General features: G+C 45.4%; 1 protein-coding gene across 1 annotated transcript in view; it reads right to left on the bottom strand.

Moving 5' to 3' along the window:
- LOC120026015 (neurogenic locus notch homolog protein 1-like) overlaps positions 1-18290 on the bottom strand; it is a 66743-nt gene that overhangs the window by 15208 nt on the left and 33245 nt on the right. Inside the window, exons 8-26 of the mRNA XM_038970793.1 lie at positions 17907-18092; positions 17544-17657; positions 15524-15637; positions 14910-15143; positions 14569-14679; positions 13251-13443; positions 13014-13159; positions 11056-11169; positions 10084-10203; positions 9815-9967; positions 9484-9712; positions 8537-8738; positions 7966-8119; positions 5998-6182; positions 2886-3018; positions 2238-2495; positions 1960-2072; positions 962-1533; positions 199-639 (exon numbers count right to left, since the gene is read on the bottom strand). Coding sequence (XP_038826721.1) covers positions 199-639; positions 962-1533; positions 1960-2072; positions 2238-2495; positions 2886-3018; positions 5998-6182; positions 7966-8119; positions 8537-8738; positions 9484-9712; positions 9815-9967; positions 10084-10203; positions 11056-11169; positions 13014-13159; positions 13251-13443; positions 14569-14679; positions 14910-15143; positions 15524-15637; positions 17544-17657; positions 17907-18092 — 3772 coding nt within the window. The remainder of the gene's footprint in view (positions 1-198; positions 640-961; positions 1534-1959; positions 2073-2237; positions 2496-2885; positions 3019-5997; positions 6183-7965; positions 8120-8536; positions 8739-9483; positions 9713-9814; positions 9968-10083; positions 10204-11055; positions 11170-13013; positions 13160-13250; positions 13444-14568; positions 14680-14909; positions 15144-15523; positions 15638-17543; positions 17658-17906; positions 18093-18290) is intronic.

Genomic DNA, 18290 nt, shown 5'->3' with positions numbered 1-18290 from the left:
GGAAAGGATTCACTTGACCAATCAGGTCAACTTCTGACACTCCTCTCAAATTTTAAATCTAAGGAAAATTCAAGTAAGTAATGTCTGAGTGAGTGTTTTGTGTGAGTGAGCGAGCGACTATGGGTGCATTCGTGTGTGCATCATTGAATGCGTGTGACTGAGCAATGTATAACAAAATGAACAAGTGTGTGTACCTACCCTTTGACCTGCATGAGGTCCAATTCTCGGCGCTGGCGGGGCAGGTTCACCATGGATCCCACGCTCTCCTTCACCTGGCCCAGCATGTTGGCCGGCACGACCGCCCAGTCAGGCCAGCTGTCGGTGGAACGCTTCACGTTGTGCTTGGCCAGCTCCTGCTCGCTGCCATAGTAGGGGAACACCATGGGCTCTCCGTTTGCGTCGCGCCGGAACACCACGTTGGTGTGCAAAACGCTGCTGAGCTCACGGAGGAACGTGGATAAACCATTTTTTAGCTGCTCGGGGGGGATGTGGACCACAAGGACCAGGTGGCCGTCAGCTAGCTTCTCGGGCATGTTGTTGGCGCAGTCCAGGCCGTCCCACTCGCACTCTGCGTTGTTACAGCCCTGGTCGCAGTGGCCGTCCGCATAGTGGTCCTTACAGTACTGGTCATACAGCGGGCTGGGGAGAGGGAGCATTAACATGGTCAATATTAGGATTAGCACTTAAATAAACTAAAGACTTGGATGAGGTCGCAATGTAGATAGAAAAGTCGGTAGGTTAGAAAAGATTACTTGCATAGGTAGACTTGAAAGGAGTTGGAAGGTTGGAAGTAGACAATGTTCATTATTCTTACAAACACAACATATCATCCTTCTTACATGGTTGAATATGTTTTAATAATCATCTGAGAGTGAAACAGGTTTGAGACTGGGCATAGTGAGATAGTGAGAGGATGAGATGGAACATAGGATATAGGAATTCGAGCCCGACTGAGACTCACTTGCACTGTCCCTCCTGTCCCTGGCAGTCGAAGCCGTCGTAGAGACACCCAGGGCTTTTGCACTGCTCGTCGCACTTCCCGTCATTGAAGTACCGCCAGCACTGCAGAGCCGCCGAGCAGTTCTGCCATGGGTCATCGAAGTTGAGTGAGCAGTCGCCGCCGTCCCAGCCGCAGGCGTGGTTGTTGCACAGCGAGTCACAGATGTGGTTGCCCGCCCACTCGTCGCACTGCGGGATCTCGCAGCTCACCTCTACCTCGGGTGGTGGTGTGATGTCCCGGCCGAACCCACCGGGAAAGGAGTAATCAAGGATGTGGCAGAGCAGGCCATTGAAGTTGTTCGGGCAGCTGCAGTGGAAGAAGGGTGCATCGGAGGTTCTCTGGCAAGTGCCCCCGTTGTAGCAGTGGTTGACGTTGCAGGGGCTGTTCGTGGGAGTCTGGCACTCGGGGCCGGTAAAAGCCGCGGGGCACAAGCAACGAGGGCTCAGGTGGCCGGAGACACAGGTGCCACCATTTCTGCAGTTGAGGCTACCACAGAAGCGTGAGTCGTATTCGCAGGAGGAGCCTGTGTAACCCTGGATAAGACAGAGATAGGCGAGATGAGGTTGTGCCTCCAAACAGTCTGTCGGCACGTACATTTACTTTGCGTCGGCAAACCGCTCCCTTTCCACAAAGATATACAGAAAAAGAGACTGAAAGTTAATCAAAACACATGAATAATGATGCTTAATTGTGGCTAGAAATACAGAGGGAACTAGGGGCTGTCTAAATGTCACCCTATTCCCTTTTCTCTATATGGGGAACATGTTGCCATTATGGCCAGGGTGAGGTCCACAGTTTGTGGTTTGGTCAGTGGAGTGTGGCTCAGTTGGTAGAGCAAGGCGCTTGCAACGCCAGGGTTGTAGGTTTGATTTCCACGGGGACCAGTACAAAAATGTAAGCACTCATTACCGCTCTGGATGAGAGTGTCTGTTAAATGACTAACATGTAAATGTGCTCACCGGTGGGCATTTGCAGATGAATCCGTCGGGGTTGTTACTGGCCACTGCACACATTCCTCCGTTCCTACATGGTCTCCCCTTACAGCCATCAAACACCTTGTCACAGCGCTGGCCTGGAGTTGAGAAGAGAGAGGGAGAACGATGTGTGTTATTTATGTACATTGCAAATGTGTGGACAATGTTTTTTTTTTTTTTTTTTTTTTTTGCATTGCTGTGTCAATCGGTCATAAACACAGAACAATCCAATTTATTTGAGGTGCGTAGGGTACGGTCAGTACCTGTGTATCCAGTGCGACACTCGCAGCGGTAGCTGTTGGTGAGCTGGACACAGTTGTAGGAGCCTCGCAGGTCGCAGGGGTCCGACAGGCACTCGTTGACGTCACCCTCGCAGCGCTCCCCTACGTAGCCAGCGGGGCACATGCAGTGGTAGCCCCCCACTCTGTCCACACACTGACCCTTGTTGAAACACTTGGGCTCATTGGTCAGAGGGTCCGTAGAAGGGTTACAGTCATCCAGGTTGATCTCACAGTGAATGCCTGGGGAAAGGGTGGGCTGAGGATTAGCATTCAGGATTAGACCCACCCGTTGTATAATATCAAGTGTATGGACCAGGTCTCCCTTGAGTAGGGTTGCGCAATTCTGGAAACTTTCAATATATTTCCAGATTATCTTGACATCCAGGTTGGAGGACTCCCGGGAATCAGGAGGGAATAAGCAGGAAATACGGAAGAACAGTATTACATCTAATTCTATGTAATTTAGCATAGAGCTCCACTTAGTCTACTACTGCATGGTTCTACATGACTAATATGCTGCTACTAACTGTTCTGTGCTTGTTTTTCAGTGGTAGACTGTAGACGGATGAGAGCTTCATAGAGATTTTTATGAGATGGCTGGTGTGTGTGTGTGGGTGTGCTAATGTGTACCTTGTGTTCCTCTGGGACAGGAGCATTTGTAGGTGTTTATGAGGTCGATGCAGGTGCCCCCGTGCTGACAGGGCTGAGACAGACATTCGTTGATCTCCTTGGAGCAGTTCACCCCGTGGTACCCAGGAAGACACTGACAGAGACAAACCGGACCAAAACCATTCAAATACCAGAGAAATTAAGTACTATCTTAAACACGATTCAAGATACCCAGCATTGCTCTACTTTCACACTGTTCTAATATCAAGTGTATGGACCAGGTTTCCCTTGAGTAGGGTTGCACAATTCTGGAAACTTTCAATAAATTCCCAGATTTTCCCAAAATCCTGGTTGGAGGATTCTGGATTTCCAACCTGGATTTCTGGATAATCTGGGAATTTATTGAACATTTCCAGAATTGTGCAACCCTACTCAAAAGGGAAACCTGGTCCATACACTTGATTTTATACAACGGGTGGGTCTAATCCTGAATGCTGATTGATTCAAATGCCAGCGCATTTCAGCCGGTGTCTATTCCACAAATTACCACTTGCTAAATCTGTGACGTTAAAATGCTTGTCTCATCAGCCCAGCCAGGCAACTTATAAACTTGACCTCCACTATAAAAAGCATCTAGACATTATCTCACATTTCATTTAAACCAACATTTTGCTAACAACAGCAGATATTTGAATAAACCTTGCTATCTATCTCTCCAACATTTGCAACACTGTTTCAATATTGAAATTCGATCTCCTGCTGTCCCATAGTAATGAACATGTCGGGAGTCAGGACGAGACAGACAGGAAGACAGCTTTTCTCAGCCAGTCAAAATCTGGAATCAGCTGGCATCATTTTTATGGATATATACAAAAAATATATATTGAAAAAAGTAATTTGCAGTCTTTCCAGCTTCAGTTTGAAGTGATTGTGTTACTGTAGCCTTGTTGTTGGCTAGCTCCTCTGAACAACAGTGTCCTGACAAGGGTTCACATTTTCTAGGCCAGGCGAAATAGTGCCTCATTAGCTCATTGTGATGGATGTATCCAAATAAATGTCAATAGAAAAACAGCTTAAACAACCGCAAATGCAGCTACTTTGCTGTTATTCTGGCTGCACTTCTGACGTGACTGTAAATTAGCCGTAGTTGGCTAGCTAGCAAGTAAGGGATAATAACGTTGCCAGCCAGTATGGCAATGGAACATTTAGAACGAACGACTGGGCCACGTGAATAGATACAGAACAAAAAGACTGAACGACTGGGTCGCGTCTCTAGCAACCCTAGATTTGTGTTGGGACTACAGTTGAAGTCGGACGTTTACATACACCTTAACCAAATACATTTAAACTCAGTTTTTCACAATTCCTAACATTAATCCTAGTAAAAAGTCTCTGTCTTAGGTCAGTTAGGATCACCACTTTATTTGAAGAATGTCAAATGTCAGAATAATACTATAGAGAATTATTTATTTCAGCTTTTATTTTGGTCATCACATTCCCAGTGGGTCAGAAGTTTACATACATTCAATTAGTATTTGGTAGCATTGCCTTTAAATTGTTTAACTTGGGTCAAACGTTTCAGGTAGCCTTCCATAATAAGTTGGGTGAATTTTGGCCCATTCCTCCTGACAGAGCTGGTGTAACTGAGTCAGGTTTGTAGGCCTCCTTGCTCGCACACGCTTTTTCAGTTCTGCCCACACATTTTCTATAGGATTGAGGTCAGGGCTTTGTGATGGCCACTCCAAAACCTTGACTTTGTTGTCCTTAAGCCATTTTGCCACAACTTTGGAAGTATGCTTGGGGTCAATGTCCATTTGGAAGACCCATTTGCGACCAAGCTTTAACTTCCTGACTGATGTCTTGAGATGTTGTTTCAATATATCCACATAATTTTCATCCCCCATGATGCCATCTATTTTGTGAAGTGCACCAGTCCCTCCTGCAGCAAAGCACCCCCACAACATGATGCTGACACCCCCGTTCTTCACGGTTGGGATGGTGTTCTTCGGCTTGCAAGCTCTCCCCTTTTTCCTCCAAACATAACGATGGCCAAACAGTTGTTACTATTTTTGTTTCATCAGACCAGAGGACATTTCTCCAAAAAGTACAATCTTTGTCCCCATGTGCAGTTGCAAACCGTAGTCTAGCTTTTTTATGGCGGTTTTGGAGCAGTGGCTTCTTCCTTGCTGAGCGGCCTTTCAGGTTATGTCGATATAGGACTCGTTTTACTGTGGATATATATACTTTTGTACCCGTTTCCTCCAGCATCTTCACAAGGTCCTTTGCTGTTGTTCTGGGATTGATTTGCACTTTTCGCACCAAAGTACGTTCATCTCAAGGAGACAGAACGCGTCTCCTGCCTGAACGGTATGACGGCTGTGTGGTCCCACGGTGTTTATACTTGCGTACTATTGTTTGTACAGATGAACGTGGTACCTTCAGGCGTTTGGAAATTGCCCCCAAGAATGAACCAGACTTGTGGACGTCTACAATTTTTTAAAGATTTTTAGAATAGATTTTCCCATGATGTCAAGCAAAGAGGCACTGAGTTTGAAGGTAGGCCTTGAAATACATCCACAGGTACACCTCCAATTAACTAAAATGATGTCAATTAGCCTATCAGAAGCTTCTAAAGCCATGACAGACTTTTCTGGAATTTCCCAAGCTGTTTAAAGGCACAGTCAACGCAGTGTATGTAAACTTCTGACCCAAAGGAATTGTGATACAGTGAATTCTAAGTGAAATAATCTGTCTATAAACAATTGTTGGAAAAATGACTTGTGTCATGCATAAAGTAGATGTCCTAACCGACTTGCCAAAACTATAGTTAATTAACAAGAAATTTGGTTGAAAAACAAGTTTTAATGACTCCAACCTAAGTGTATGTAAACGTCCGACTTCAACTGTATATCTTGTGGAAGGATGAAATAGCAACGGTTTCATCTTGAATTTCGACACCCTACCACCCTTGAAAGAAAGAGAGATTATACTGTAGCTCACCAAGTGGCGGAGTTGTCGTTTTTGTTGTGCTTGGAATTACGGAGTGGGCATTTAACTGCGTAAATGAATGATAACAAATTAATAATAATTGATGTTTGTGTTGATTCAGCTTTGCTAGCTAGAGCATATATACCTCACAACTGTACCCTCCCAGGTAGTCTGTGCAGGTGGCACCGTTCTGGCAAGGGTTGGGGGCGCACTCGTCCACCTGTTCCTGGCAGTAGCTGCCCATGTAGCCCGCCTGGCAGCGGCAGTAGTGGGTGTTGCCAGCATCCAGACACTGGCCCGAGTTACGACACAGGAGAGCCACCTCCACACCTTCAGACAAGAGGGGGGGTGGGTGGTGGGGAGATATTAGCTATACAGTAACATATATACACTCACATAGCATACAAAACACACAAACATGCTCTTACCATCCCCTAACCATTCTGTATTGGTCAATTTTACATGCAAAACTGGATCTTTGTCTGCTTGGCCTAGAGATGGTCATACAGTGTGTGCGCAGAACAATTTGTGCTCTGTCTCGCCTAAATTAACAGTCTAATAGTTACATATAATGTCTTCAGAAAGTATTCATACTCCTTGACTTATTCCACATTTTGTTGTGTGAATAAAAAAGTATATATATTTTAAAAAATACATCTCACATATCTACACACAATACATCTAAAAATGTAATGGATTTTTTTGAAAATGTTTTGAAAATGAAATACAGAAATATTTCATTTACATAAGTATTCACACCAGAGTCAATATACGTTAGAATAATCTTTGGCAGTAATTACAGCTGTGAGGCTTTCTGGATAAGTCTATAAGAGCTTTGCACACCTGGATTGTACAATATTTGCCCATTATTATTTTCAAAATGCTTCAAGCTCTGTCAAATTGAACATTTCTAGACAACCATTTAAGTCTTGCCGTAGATTTTCAAGCAGATTTAAGTCTAAACTAACTCTGACACTCAGGAACATTCACTGTCTTCTTGGTAAGCAACTCCAGTATAGATTTGGCCTTGTGTTTAGGTTAATGTCTTGCTGAAAGGTGAATGAATTTCCCAGTGTCTGATGGAAAGCAGACTGAACCGGGTTTTCTTCTAGGATTTTGTCTGTGATTAGCTCCATTCCATTTCTTTTTTATCCTGAAAAACTCAGTAGTCTTTAACAATTACATGCATACCCATAACATTATGCAGCCACCACTATGTTTGAAAATATGGAGAGTGGTACTCAGTAATGTGTTGTATTGGATTTGCCCCAAGCATAAAACTTTATATTCAGCACAAAAAGTTAATTGCGTTGCACATTTTTTGCAGTATTACCTTAGTGCCGTGTTGCAAAAACAGAATGCATGTTTTGGAATATTTGTATACTGTACAGGCTTCCTTCTTTTCACTCTGTCAATTAGGTTAGCATTGTGGAGTAACTACAATGTTGTTGATCCATCCTCAGTTTTCTCCTATCGCAGCCATTAAACTGTTTTAAAGTCACCATTGGTCTCAAGTTAAAATGCCCGAGCGGTTTCCTTCCACTCTAGCAACTGAGTTAGGAATGACGCCTGTATATTTGTCGTGACTGGGTGTATTGATACACCATCCAAAGTGTAATTCATATCTTCACCATGCTCAAAGGGATATTTAGTGTCTGCTTTATTATTATATATATTTTTTAACCCATCTACCAATAGGTACTGTTCCTTGCGAGGCATTGGAAAACCTTCTTGCTCTTTGTGGTTGAATCTGTGTTTGAAATTCACTGCTCTACTGAGGGACCTTACAGATAATTGTATGCGTGGGGTACAGAGATGCAAATATTTTACTTCTGAACTTATTTAGGCTTGCCATAACAAAGGGGTTGAATACTTATTGACTCAAAACATTTCAGATGTTCATTTTTTATACATTTGTAAAAATGTCCAAAAACATAATTCCACTTTGACATTAAAGGGTATTGTGTCTAGGCCAGTGACCAACAATCTTAATTTAATCAATTTCAAATTCTGTCTGTAACACAACAACAACAAAAAAGTTAGGGGGGGGTGAATACTTTCTGAAGGCACTGTATACTTTGAATTGTTTTTACTCTGTGTGCTTTGTGTTCACCTTGCTGTTTGGCGGCCACCTCGCAGGAGACACTGGGGACATCACAGTAGAGGCCGGTCCATCCCGTCTGACACTGACAGGTGTACGAGGAGCCCTGCTGCCAACACGAGCCTCCGTTCTTACAGGGAGATGAGTCACACCACCGCACCAGGTTCTGCAAGCAGAGCAGGAACACATTAACACACAAATAAACCCATGCGTAACACACACACACACACACACACACACACACACACACACACACACACACACACACACACACACACACACACACACACACACACACACACACACACACACACACACACACACACACACACACACACACACACACACACACACACACACACACACTCGCTGTTGAGCGCACTACCACTATTACGTCTCAGTTGTTTCTAAGATGTTTTTTAAAATTATATAAATAGAAATAGAGGGAAAATAATTATATACAAACACACACATAGAATTCCATGAAGCTCTGAAAATCAAATGCACTCAGGAGATATGGCAGCCTAGCCAGAACACATAAACCCACTGCCCTTAGTCAAGATGGCTGCCGCTCTGCCCATACCTGGCAGTTGACTCCAGTGTAGCCATGAGGGCAGGTACACTTGTAGGTGCCGTAGCTGTCCAGACAGGTGCCACCGTTGAGGCAGGGCTTGGAGTCACACTCGTTGATGTCGTGCTGGCAGTAGCTGCCTGTGAAGCCTGGCAGACACAAGCAGGTGAAGGTATTGATGCCATCCACACAGGTGCCACCGTTGAAGCAAGAGCTAGAGAAAAAACACACAACAACGGAAGAGTTTTGAGACTATAAGTATAGTAAACAAATGAGTTAAAGGGATGTTAAAAGGATAGTTCACCTTTTTTTAATTTATTTTTTACTTTAGCTTATTTTAAATGTTTATGTTTCTTCCAATCTGTTTTTAAAATTATTAGCTGGTTATTTAGCAACGTCCAGAATAATCTGGTCAGCATTTTACTTCATATTTTTATTTATTTAACCGTTATTTAACTAGGCAAGTCAGTTACAAACAAATTATTATTTACAATGATGGCCTAGGAACAGTGGGTTAACTGCGGATTAACAGTGGGTTAACTGCGGATTAACAGTGGGTTAACTGCAGAACGACATGTTACTTGCCCAACGCTCTAACCACTAGGCTACCCGCCGCCCCGAGCTTGAATCAAGCAATGTGGAAAGGGATTGTTTCTCTTAGGATGTATTCAAAAGCATTTTACATTTACATTTTGAGTAATTTAGTAGACATTCTTATCCAGAGACACTTAACAATTAGTGCACTCATCTAAAAAGATAGCTGGGCGAGACAACCACATCAGTCGTAGAAATTCAGTTTTCCCTCAAAGTAGTTCAGCAAATTCAGCACTAGTAGGAAAAGACATGGGATTCATTTAAGATACTCTGAAGAGGTATGGTTTCTTGCAAAAAAGGGTCTCTTTCTCCGTGCTCTTGAATTGCCACTAATCAAAACACAGTATGTGAACTGCTCTCTGTACCTCTCTGTGCAGTCGGGGGTGTTATTCTCGCAGTTGATGCCACTGAAACCGGGTGGACAGGTGCAGGTGTAGGAGTTGACACAGTCGGTGCAGTTGGCCCCGTTCTTACACGGGTTGCTCTCGCACTCGTTAATGTCCTGCTCACACCTGCCACCACGGAACCCTGGCAGACAAGTGCACACAAAGCTGTCCACTCCATCTCTGCACAGACCTCCATTACTGCAGGGGTCTAGAAAGAGAACGCGAGAGAGATATGTAATCAGGTAAGGGATACAGTTGGGCCAAGTTCACTTTACAAGACAGAGGGAAGAGTTGATGTTTAGTTCCTTACTGGGCTTGCAGTCGTCGATGTCCGTCTCACACTTCTGGCCGGTGTAGCCCGGACGGCAGCTGCATCGGTAGCTGCCCACCATGTTGTGGCATGTGGCGCCGCTGCGGCAAGGACTTTTCACACATTCGTTGATGTCTATCTCGCATGTTTGACCTGAGAGAAGAGGGGGGCAGTCAGTCTCTCGAAGAAGACCCCTCTATTGGATGGATGGGTGAACAGATGGAGGAATAAGCAGAACAGATGGATGGAGGAAGATATGAGTAGTTTACCTTGCCATCCCTCCGGACAGAGGCAGGAGAAGCTCTGGTAGTCCTCTGACTCATGACACACTCCACCGTTCTTACAGGGCCGGGGGCTGCATGGGGCCAGCAGTGTCTCACACGTCTCACCTGGTAGGGATAGGAACACAACACACACCTCAAACAAATGCCCTCAAGTGCTACAGGGAACCCATCACAGATCATTAATATGTCTGTACGCTGTTTGAGTAAGAGCCATGAATGTTTGTTCCATTCATACATGTTTCGTTCATGTTACATTTTTATTTCACTCTCCACTTCCCTTTTGCAGTTAGACAACTTTGGAGAAGTACTACATCACGATTCAATGCTTTTAAACTCTTGGTAGAGTTGACTTCTTCAAAGTTGTTTTACAGCGAAATGAAAATGGCTGCATTGCATGATATTTCCCTTTTCTAGTCACATACGGAGGACTTTCCCCCATCAGTTTTTAAAGCCCACTTTTCCGTCCACTTCCCTATCCATCTCCACAGTAACCAGAGGCCAGGCAGGAAGCTGCTTCCTGTTTCCTGCTATTGTTTAGACCCAAAGACAGGAAGAGGAAGTGGCCACGGGCTCCAGTTCCTAGTCCTCACGGTCTATAGCATGATATTCCCACACACACACACACACACACACACACAAGCGTGCATGTGCGTGCAAACACACACACAGTTATCACAACATGGTAGACAGGGTGGATTTTTCCACAAATGATAGAGAGGAACAAATCATAAGGCCTGTTTCCACACAGTTAGTGGGCAATAGTCAACCTATTTTTTCCTAAAATAACACTAAAAGTCTTCTAGAAATGTATTTTTATACCATTGTTCAAGAAGTCTTCTATTCTGGAGCCCCACAGGGCTTTCTGAGTAGAGGGCCAAACCAAAACCAGCCATAAGGCTACTGTACACATCTCGTTAGGCCTATAATGGCTCCGGGAAAATCAATGCGTTATCATACCGGTATAGGGCAGTAAGCAGTTGCACTTGTAGCCGGCCACGTCGTCAATGCAGGTGCCCTGGTTCAGGCAGGGGTTGGAGGCACACTCGTTGATGTTAGTTTGGCAGTTAGGTCCTAAGGCATGGCCGGGGATTAGAGAACACACATGGGTTAGAGTCGCAGATGTACGAGGGATGATATCCACCACACACAAACTCAGAGTTGCGGCATTGAGAGGGTTTTTATTTTTTATTTAACTAGGCAAGTCAGTTTAGAACAAATTCCTATTTACAATGACGGCCTACCAAAAAGCAAAAGGCCGCCTGCGGGGACGGGGGCTGGAATATAAAAAATAAATAAAAATATAGAACAAAACACACATCACGACAAGAGACACTACATAAAGAGAGACCTAAGACAACAACATAGCATGGCAGCAACACATAACACAGCATGGTAGCAACACAACATGGCAGCAGCACAAAACATGATACAATATTTCCCTTTTCTAGTCACATACGGGCACAAACAACAGCACAAAGGGCAAGAAGGTAGACACAACAATACATCACACAAAGCAGCCACAACTGTCAGTAAGAGTGTCCATGATTGAGTCTTTGAATGACGAGATTGAGAAAACTGTCCAGTTTGAGTGTTTTTTGCAGCTCGTTCCAGTCGCTAGCTGCAGCGAACTGAAAAGAGGAGTGACCCAGGGATGTGTGTGCTTTGGGGACCTTTAACAGAATGTGACTGGCAGAACGGGTGTTGTATGTGGAGGATGAGGGCTGCAGTAGATATCTCAGATAAGGGGGAGAGTGAGGCCTAAGAGGGTTTTATAAATAAGCATCAACCAGTGGATCTTGCGACAAGTATACAGAGACGCCCAGTTTACAGAGGAGTATAGAGTGCAGTGATGTGTCCTATAAGAAGCATTGGTGGCAAATCTGATGGCCGAATGGTAAAGACAATCTAGCCGCTCGAGAGCACCCTTACCTGCCGATCTATAAATTACGTCTCCGTAATCTAGCATGGGTAAAATAGTAATCTCAATCAAGGTTAGTTTGGCAGCTGGGGTGAAAGAGGAGTGTTTACGATAGAGGAAACCAAGTCTAGATTTAACTTGAGCCTGCAGCTTTGATATGTGCTGAAAGAAGGACAGTGTACCATCTAGCCATACTCCCAAGTACTTGTATGAGATGACTACCTCAAGCCCAAACACCTGTGGGGAGAGGGGCATTCTTCTTACCAGACCACATGACCTTTGTTTTGGAGGTGTTCAGAACAAGGTTAAGGGCAGAGAGAGCTTGTTGGGCACTAAGAAAGCTTTGTTGTTGAGCGTTTAACACAAAATCCGGGGAGGGGCCAGCTGAGTATAAGACTGTTTTATCCGCATATAAATGGATGAGAGAGCTTCCTACTGCCTGAGCGATGTTGTTGATGTAAATTGAGAAGAGTGTGGGGCCTAGGATCGAGCCTTGAGGTACTCCCTTGGTGACAGGCAGTGGCTGAGACATCAGATGTTCTGACTTTATACACTGCACTCTTTGAGAGAGGTAGTTACCAGGACGATAACACCCAGGAACAGTCAACAAGGAGCTATTTGAAAGTTTAATGCTTCAAATTGTTTGGGGACAGACTTGGTAGAGACAACCGAGCACTGAAGGTGTTCCTTGGTAAAGATTGCCACTCCACCACCTTTGGAAGATCTGTCTTGCCGAAGAAGGTTATATCCAGAAAGGTTAACATAAATGTCCAAAACACTCTTCCTTAAGCACGTCTCAGTAATGACCAACACATCTGGATTGGAGCTGTGAACCCACATTTTCAATTGATCCATTTAGGTAGTAAGTTTCTAGTGTTAACTTGCAAGGTGTAAGAAGGTAGAGAAGAGCGAGAGAGGGAGGGGGAAAGGGAGAGAGACACGGAGATGATAGGGACAGTGAGAAACAGTAAGGGAAGACACGTTGAATTGAACTGACCACTGAAGCCGGCTCGGCAGCTACAAACATATCCACTGGTCATATCCTTGCAGGTGCCACCGTTCATACACGGGTTGGACTCACACTCGTTGTTGTTGATGTCACAGTTAGGCCCACCCCAGCCAGAGTCACAGAAACACCTGTAGCTGGAATACAGATAGAGAAAGGTGAGTGAGTGAGTGAGTGAGTGAGTGAGTGAGTGAGTGAGTGTGTGTGTGTGTGTGTGTGCGCGCTCACCCATTGACCAGATCCTGGCAGCGGCCATGGATGCAGGGGTTGCTGCCACACTCGTCCACCTGCAACAGACAGGTGGCATCACTGTAGCCCTCTGGGCACAGGCATGTGAAGCTGTTGATGCTATCGATGCAGGTGCCACCGTTGTGACAGGGGTTGATGGCACACTCGTCGGTATTGATGTTGCACATGGCGCCTAAAAATCCAACACAGCAGGGGGTGAGTTTTGATTCATTTATGGCCATTGTTTAAAGAAACCACAGCTGGACATACTGTTTCCTTCTCCCTCTCTAATCCTTTGTTCGTTGCTGAGGTGATGGGGGGAGTCTGCACAACACACAGGGCCACATTACTAAAGGGTATATAGAGGCAGGGTGAGGCTGCCTGGCTAGCCGCTGGAGATTAGCAGTGAGGCCTTTCCCTCTCCCTACCCATTGAATAATAAGATGTGCTCTGGTGAGGAGGGAGAAGGAATGTTTCAGCTGGATCTGAGGGGGTGTAAGCTCAGATATTTTATACCAGTGACAATGGGACACACAAAGCCTCTCGCCACCCCCTCCTCCTCGCCTCATAGGGGGAACTGTGGAGGAGGGAGGGAGGGCCACCTTAACCCAGGGCTGGTAAGGAGAAACAGAATGGCCAGGCCCCATTTCACACGCCGGTGAGCAACAATTACACCCCCCCCCCCCCATCAATCAGAAAGGGGAGGGCCCAACTGCCTGCTCTACAACTACAATGGCCCTCTGTCTGTGAGCCCTGCCCCTCGACACTCACACAACAGAGGAAAGAGGACAAAAAGACAGAGGAGCAAGGGGGCAGCAGCAGCTTGCCGCGACCCTCCCAACCTAAGAGTTTATTAAATATTCACAGACACACACACACAAATGTGACACGTACGTGCACACACACACAAGTAGAGAAAACAGGTCCTACAGGGTTTTGAAACAGGAGCCTCATGGGAAGAAGTGGACTGGAATTGTTATTCCACAAATGGTTTGGGCTAAATAATCCACCTTTTCTTCACTGACACCGGGAAACGTATAAAAGGGTCAGCTGCTTAGGTGTAAAAACATACTTCATACAGACCAGGTGCACATGCAGCAGATGTGTGTGTCTGTGTGTGTGTGTGTGTGTCTGTGTGTGTGTGAGAGAGAGAGAGTAGTTGCATGTGTGTGTATCAGGTTTGGGGCTGCCTCTGTTCTCCCGCCTTGTCCCACACAGGGAATGTGACACCACTCTTCTTTTTCAGTCAGCTCACTGGCCCCCTCCCTTCCCCCTTTCTTCCACCTGCCCCAGATTCTCCCGTCGACCCAGTGCTCACCTGCGTAACCCGGCTCACATGCACACTCGTAGCTGTTGATCTTGTCAATGCACCTCCCGTAGTCACAGGGCTTGCTCTTACAGTCATCCAGATTCACCTCACAGTTAAAGCCTGTCAAACAACCAAAGTAGGGGGGTACAATGTTACTAACACTGGCAGAGCTTCGCACATATGCCTGGATGTGGCTGCCTGTGTTGGAAAATGTGTAGGATTGTAGTATGGTGTGTGCATGTGTGTGTCTGCCTGCCTGTGTGGATGCGTATCTCTGTGTGTCTTCCTGCATGCGCGTGCGTGCGTGTGTGTGTGAGTGTGAGAGAGAGAGAGAGTCTGAGTTTTTGTACCTGCAGTGCCTTTGGGGCATGTGCAGATGTAAGTGTTCTCCCTGTCCTGACAGGTGCCTCCGTTCTGACATGGCTGGCTCAGACACTCGTTGATGTTGGTCTCGCACAGGCGGCCCGTGTAACCAGGGTGACAGTAGCAGGTGAAGGTGGCCAGGCCGTCCTTACACGTGCCATAGTGACAGGGGTCCGAGTAACACTCGTTGATGTCAGTCTCACAGTGCTGTCCAGAGTAACCTGGAAAGGAGGAGAAGATAGTTCTAAACCTTTCTCCAGAAGTGTGCCCTCGTTCACTCCCCCTCGTGCATTTCAAAAGCATTGGATTGGTGCAAGCATAGCTGGAAGGAGTTTCCACCATATTCCTCACACCAATCCATGTATTTTAAATCCATGAAAGGGAGTGTATGAGTGCACATTTCAGAATAAGGGTAGTCAGAACATAGCTTATGTTCTAGGATGAAGAGGTCTTATAGGGGGGGAAATTCCGCCGAACCAAAGGAAGCCTATCGATGAACCTTGGCTTGGCCTTGGTCCATGTAACCACCTTATAAAGTGTATTAATTTAAACACAAGAATTGAGCCTCAAACCGTTCTGACCATGTGCCAGCCGACTGTACCTTCAGTGCATTCACATGAGTATTTGTTAGGGCCGTCGGTACACTTGGCTCCGTTCATGCAGGGCGTGCTGGCACACTCATCGATGTCAACCTGACAAAGACCACCAGAGAAGCCTGGACAGGGAAGAATATATATATATCAGCCATATACCTTTTTGTTGTCGTTTTCTGTGCTGTTTTGCTATTCTTACAGTTTTGTTATTTGTCTCGTATCGAATCCAAGTTTATGTACATCTAACATGGGTCGGCAGCGTAGCCAAGTGGTTAGAGCGTTCGACTAGTAACCGAAAGGTTGCAAGATCGAATCCCCGAGCTGACAAGGTACAAATCTGTCGTTCTGACCCTGAACAAGGCAGTTAACACACTGTTCCTAGGCCGTCATTGAAAATAAGAATGTGTTCTTAACTGACTTGCCTAGTTAAATAAAGGTAAAATATAAAAACATGATTTGTGGGCTACACATCTGGGGACAGTTTTATTTATTTTTGTACCCCCTTTTCTCCCCAATTTCGTGATATCCAAATTGGTAGTTACAGTCTTGTCCCATTGCTGCAACTCCTCCACGGACTCGAGAGAGGCAAAGGTCGAGAGCCATGCCTCCTCCGAAACACGACCCTGCCAAGCCGCACTGCTTCTTGACACACTGCTCGCTTAACCCGGAAGCCAGCCGCACCAATGTGTCGGAGGAAACACCATCCAGCTGGCGACCGAAGTCAGCTTGCAGGCGACCGGCCTCCCACAGGAGTCACTAGTGCACGATGGGACAAGGACATCCTGGCCGGCCAAACCCTCGCAAATTGTGCGCTGTCTTATGGGTCTCCCGGTCACGGCCGGCGGTGACACATGCCTCAAGCACTGTGATGCAGTGCCTTAGACCGCCGCGGTACTCGGGAGGCCCGGGACAGTTTTTTAGATTCAAATCCTGTGTTGTCTTGGAAAGCATTTACACTATGATACATGAAAGAGTTATCAAAATAATACCAGCGTATAAACATATTACTGTCATGTAAAGATGCACATTTCTCACGTCTCGTACGCGACCACTAGATTTACACCCCTGCAAGCAGTACAATCTGAACAGAATTGTCTCTTCAAGCCAAATGCTCATACAGTACTTAAAAAAAAAATAATTATAGCAGAACAATGTTTTGAAACAGCACAAATGTCGACATTTTCCTTTTATTTGAGATATGCTTTATTAGCTTTTTCTCTGAAAGTGCTCTAATAGCCTGTTACATTCTGAAATTGACGCCGTAGCATGAAAAAAAATGAAGAAAGGAATCTCAGAACAATGCACTGGCAAGCAGCATCAACTCCCCAGTGAATTAACAGTTTTCAGACGGATTTTGTTTTTACCTCATGTAATGATTTGCATATTGATCAAATGAAGCCTGGTTTGTCCTAAGGTAACTTAAATATGCTAAAGTTATAATGTACGCCTAAAAGATATCTAACGTTAGCTTAATGTAATTGCGCTCTTAATTATTTTACCACATCTTTCAAACGTAATCCAGCCTTTATTGTGGCTCTAAAGTGCATGAGTTAGAGGGGAAAATGGAAAAAGGTTAAACTAATTTGCATCTAAAGTAGGTCTGGAGGACCCTGGACTTTATAACGATACCCCCCCTCAACACACACACAACCCATATAGCAGGAGCTCCAAATACACACTTGCACACCCCACCACCCCTTATACCCCCCCTCTTTGGGCGCTAAGGTCTTACGCAAACTGTTTTGCCTGATAATTATGCTGATGTCCAGGTGACCTTGTTATTACCACCCTCCCTGCCCTCATCAGAAAATTATTAATCACACACACACCCACACTATGGTAATCATTCACTTTACTTCACCCTCCAGTGACCCCACTTCCACCCAAACCTATCAGGAGCTGAGGACCCCCACCCTCCATCTACTCCTCCAACTCTCCCCCTCCCTGTACACCTTCCTTCCTCCATTCCTCCTTTCATTCATCAATTCCTTCCTCCCGCCAACTCTCTCTCTGGGCCATCTCTCTCACCTTTGTGGCACTCGCAGTGGAAGGAGTTGATCCTGTCGATGCACTTGCCGTTGTTCAGACAGGGCATGCTGGCACACTCGTCAGTGTTGATCTGGCAAAACACCCCCTCATAACCTGAACACACACGTTTATGACAATATTACAGAAACAGTTTCAGGTAACATTACTTTGAGTTCACAGGCTCAAATATTTTGCAATTTTTAGATAGCCAGTATTGTCTTGTGTAGCAGGGGCAGAGAACTGAACTCCAATCATGAACAATTATTCTTACAACTAACAACATGTCAAAGTGTCTATGTCAGTAAGACAGTGTTACAAACCGAAATATCCCCCTAAATGGTACATTTCAATGTGTCATCATACCTGGCATGCAGATGCAGTGGAATCCTCCAATCTGGTCCAGGCATGTGGCATCGTTCTGACAGGGGTTGGACATGCACTCGTTGACATCCATCTCGCACCGCGGGCCCTCGTAACCCTGGAGACACTTGCACTGGAACGAGCCTTTAGTGTTCAGGCAGCGCCCACCGTGCTCGCAAGGGTTGGCGCCTGAAACGTCAAACACAGGATATACATCACCACTTATATCCCCACTTTCACCCTGTACAATGTCTCTATCGTTAACACACGAGGTAGATATAAAGATCCAGTTCCCATAAAGAGCACTTCAGTGTTCTAATGCCAAAATATTACCAAAATGCATAACCGTCACACTGACAATTATTTATTTTTATTTAACCTTTATGT

This window comes from Salvelinus namaycush, chromosome 31 (genome assembly GCF_016432855.1).
Source record: "Salvelinus namaycush isolate Seneca chromosome 31, SaNama_1.0, whole genome shotgun sequence".
In the NCBI taxonomy this organism is placed as follows: Eukaryota; Metazoa; Chordata; class Actinopteri; order Salmoniformes; family Salmonidae; genus Salvelinus; species Salvelinus namaycush.
Note: the sequence above shows the minus strand (reverse complement) of the source record. Positions and strands in the feature narration are given on the sequence as shown.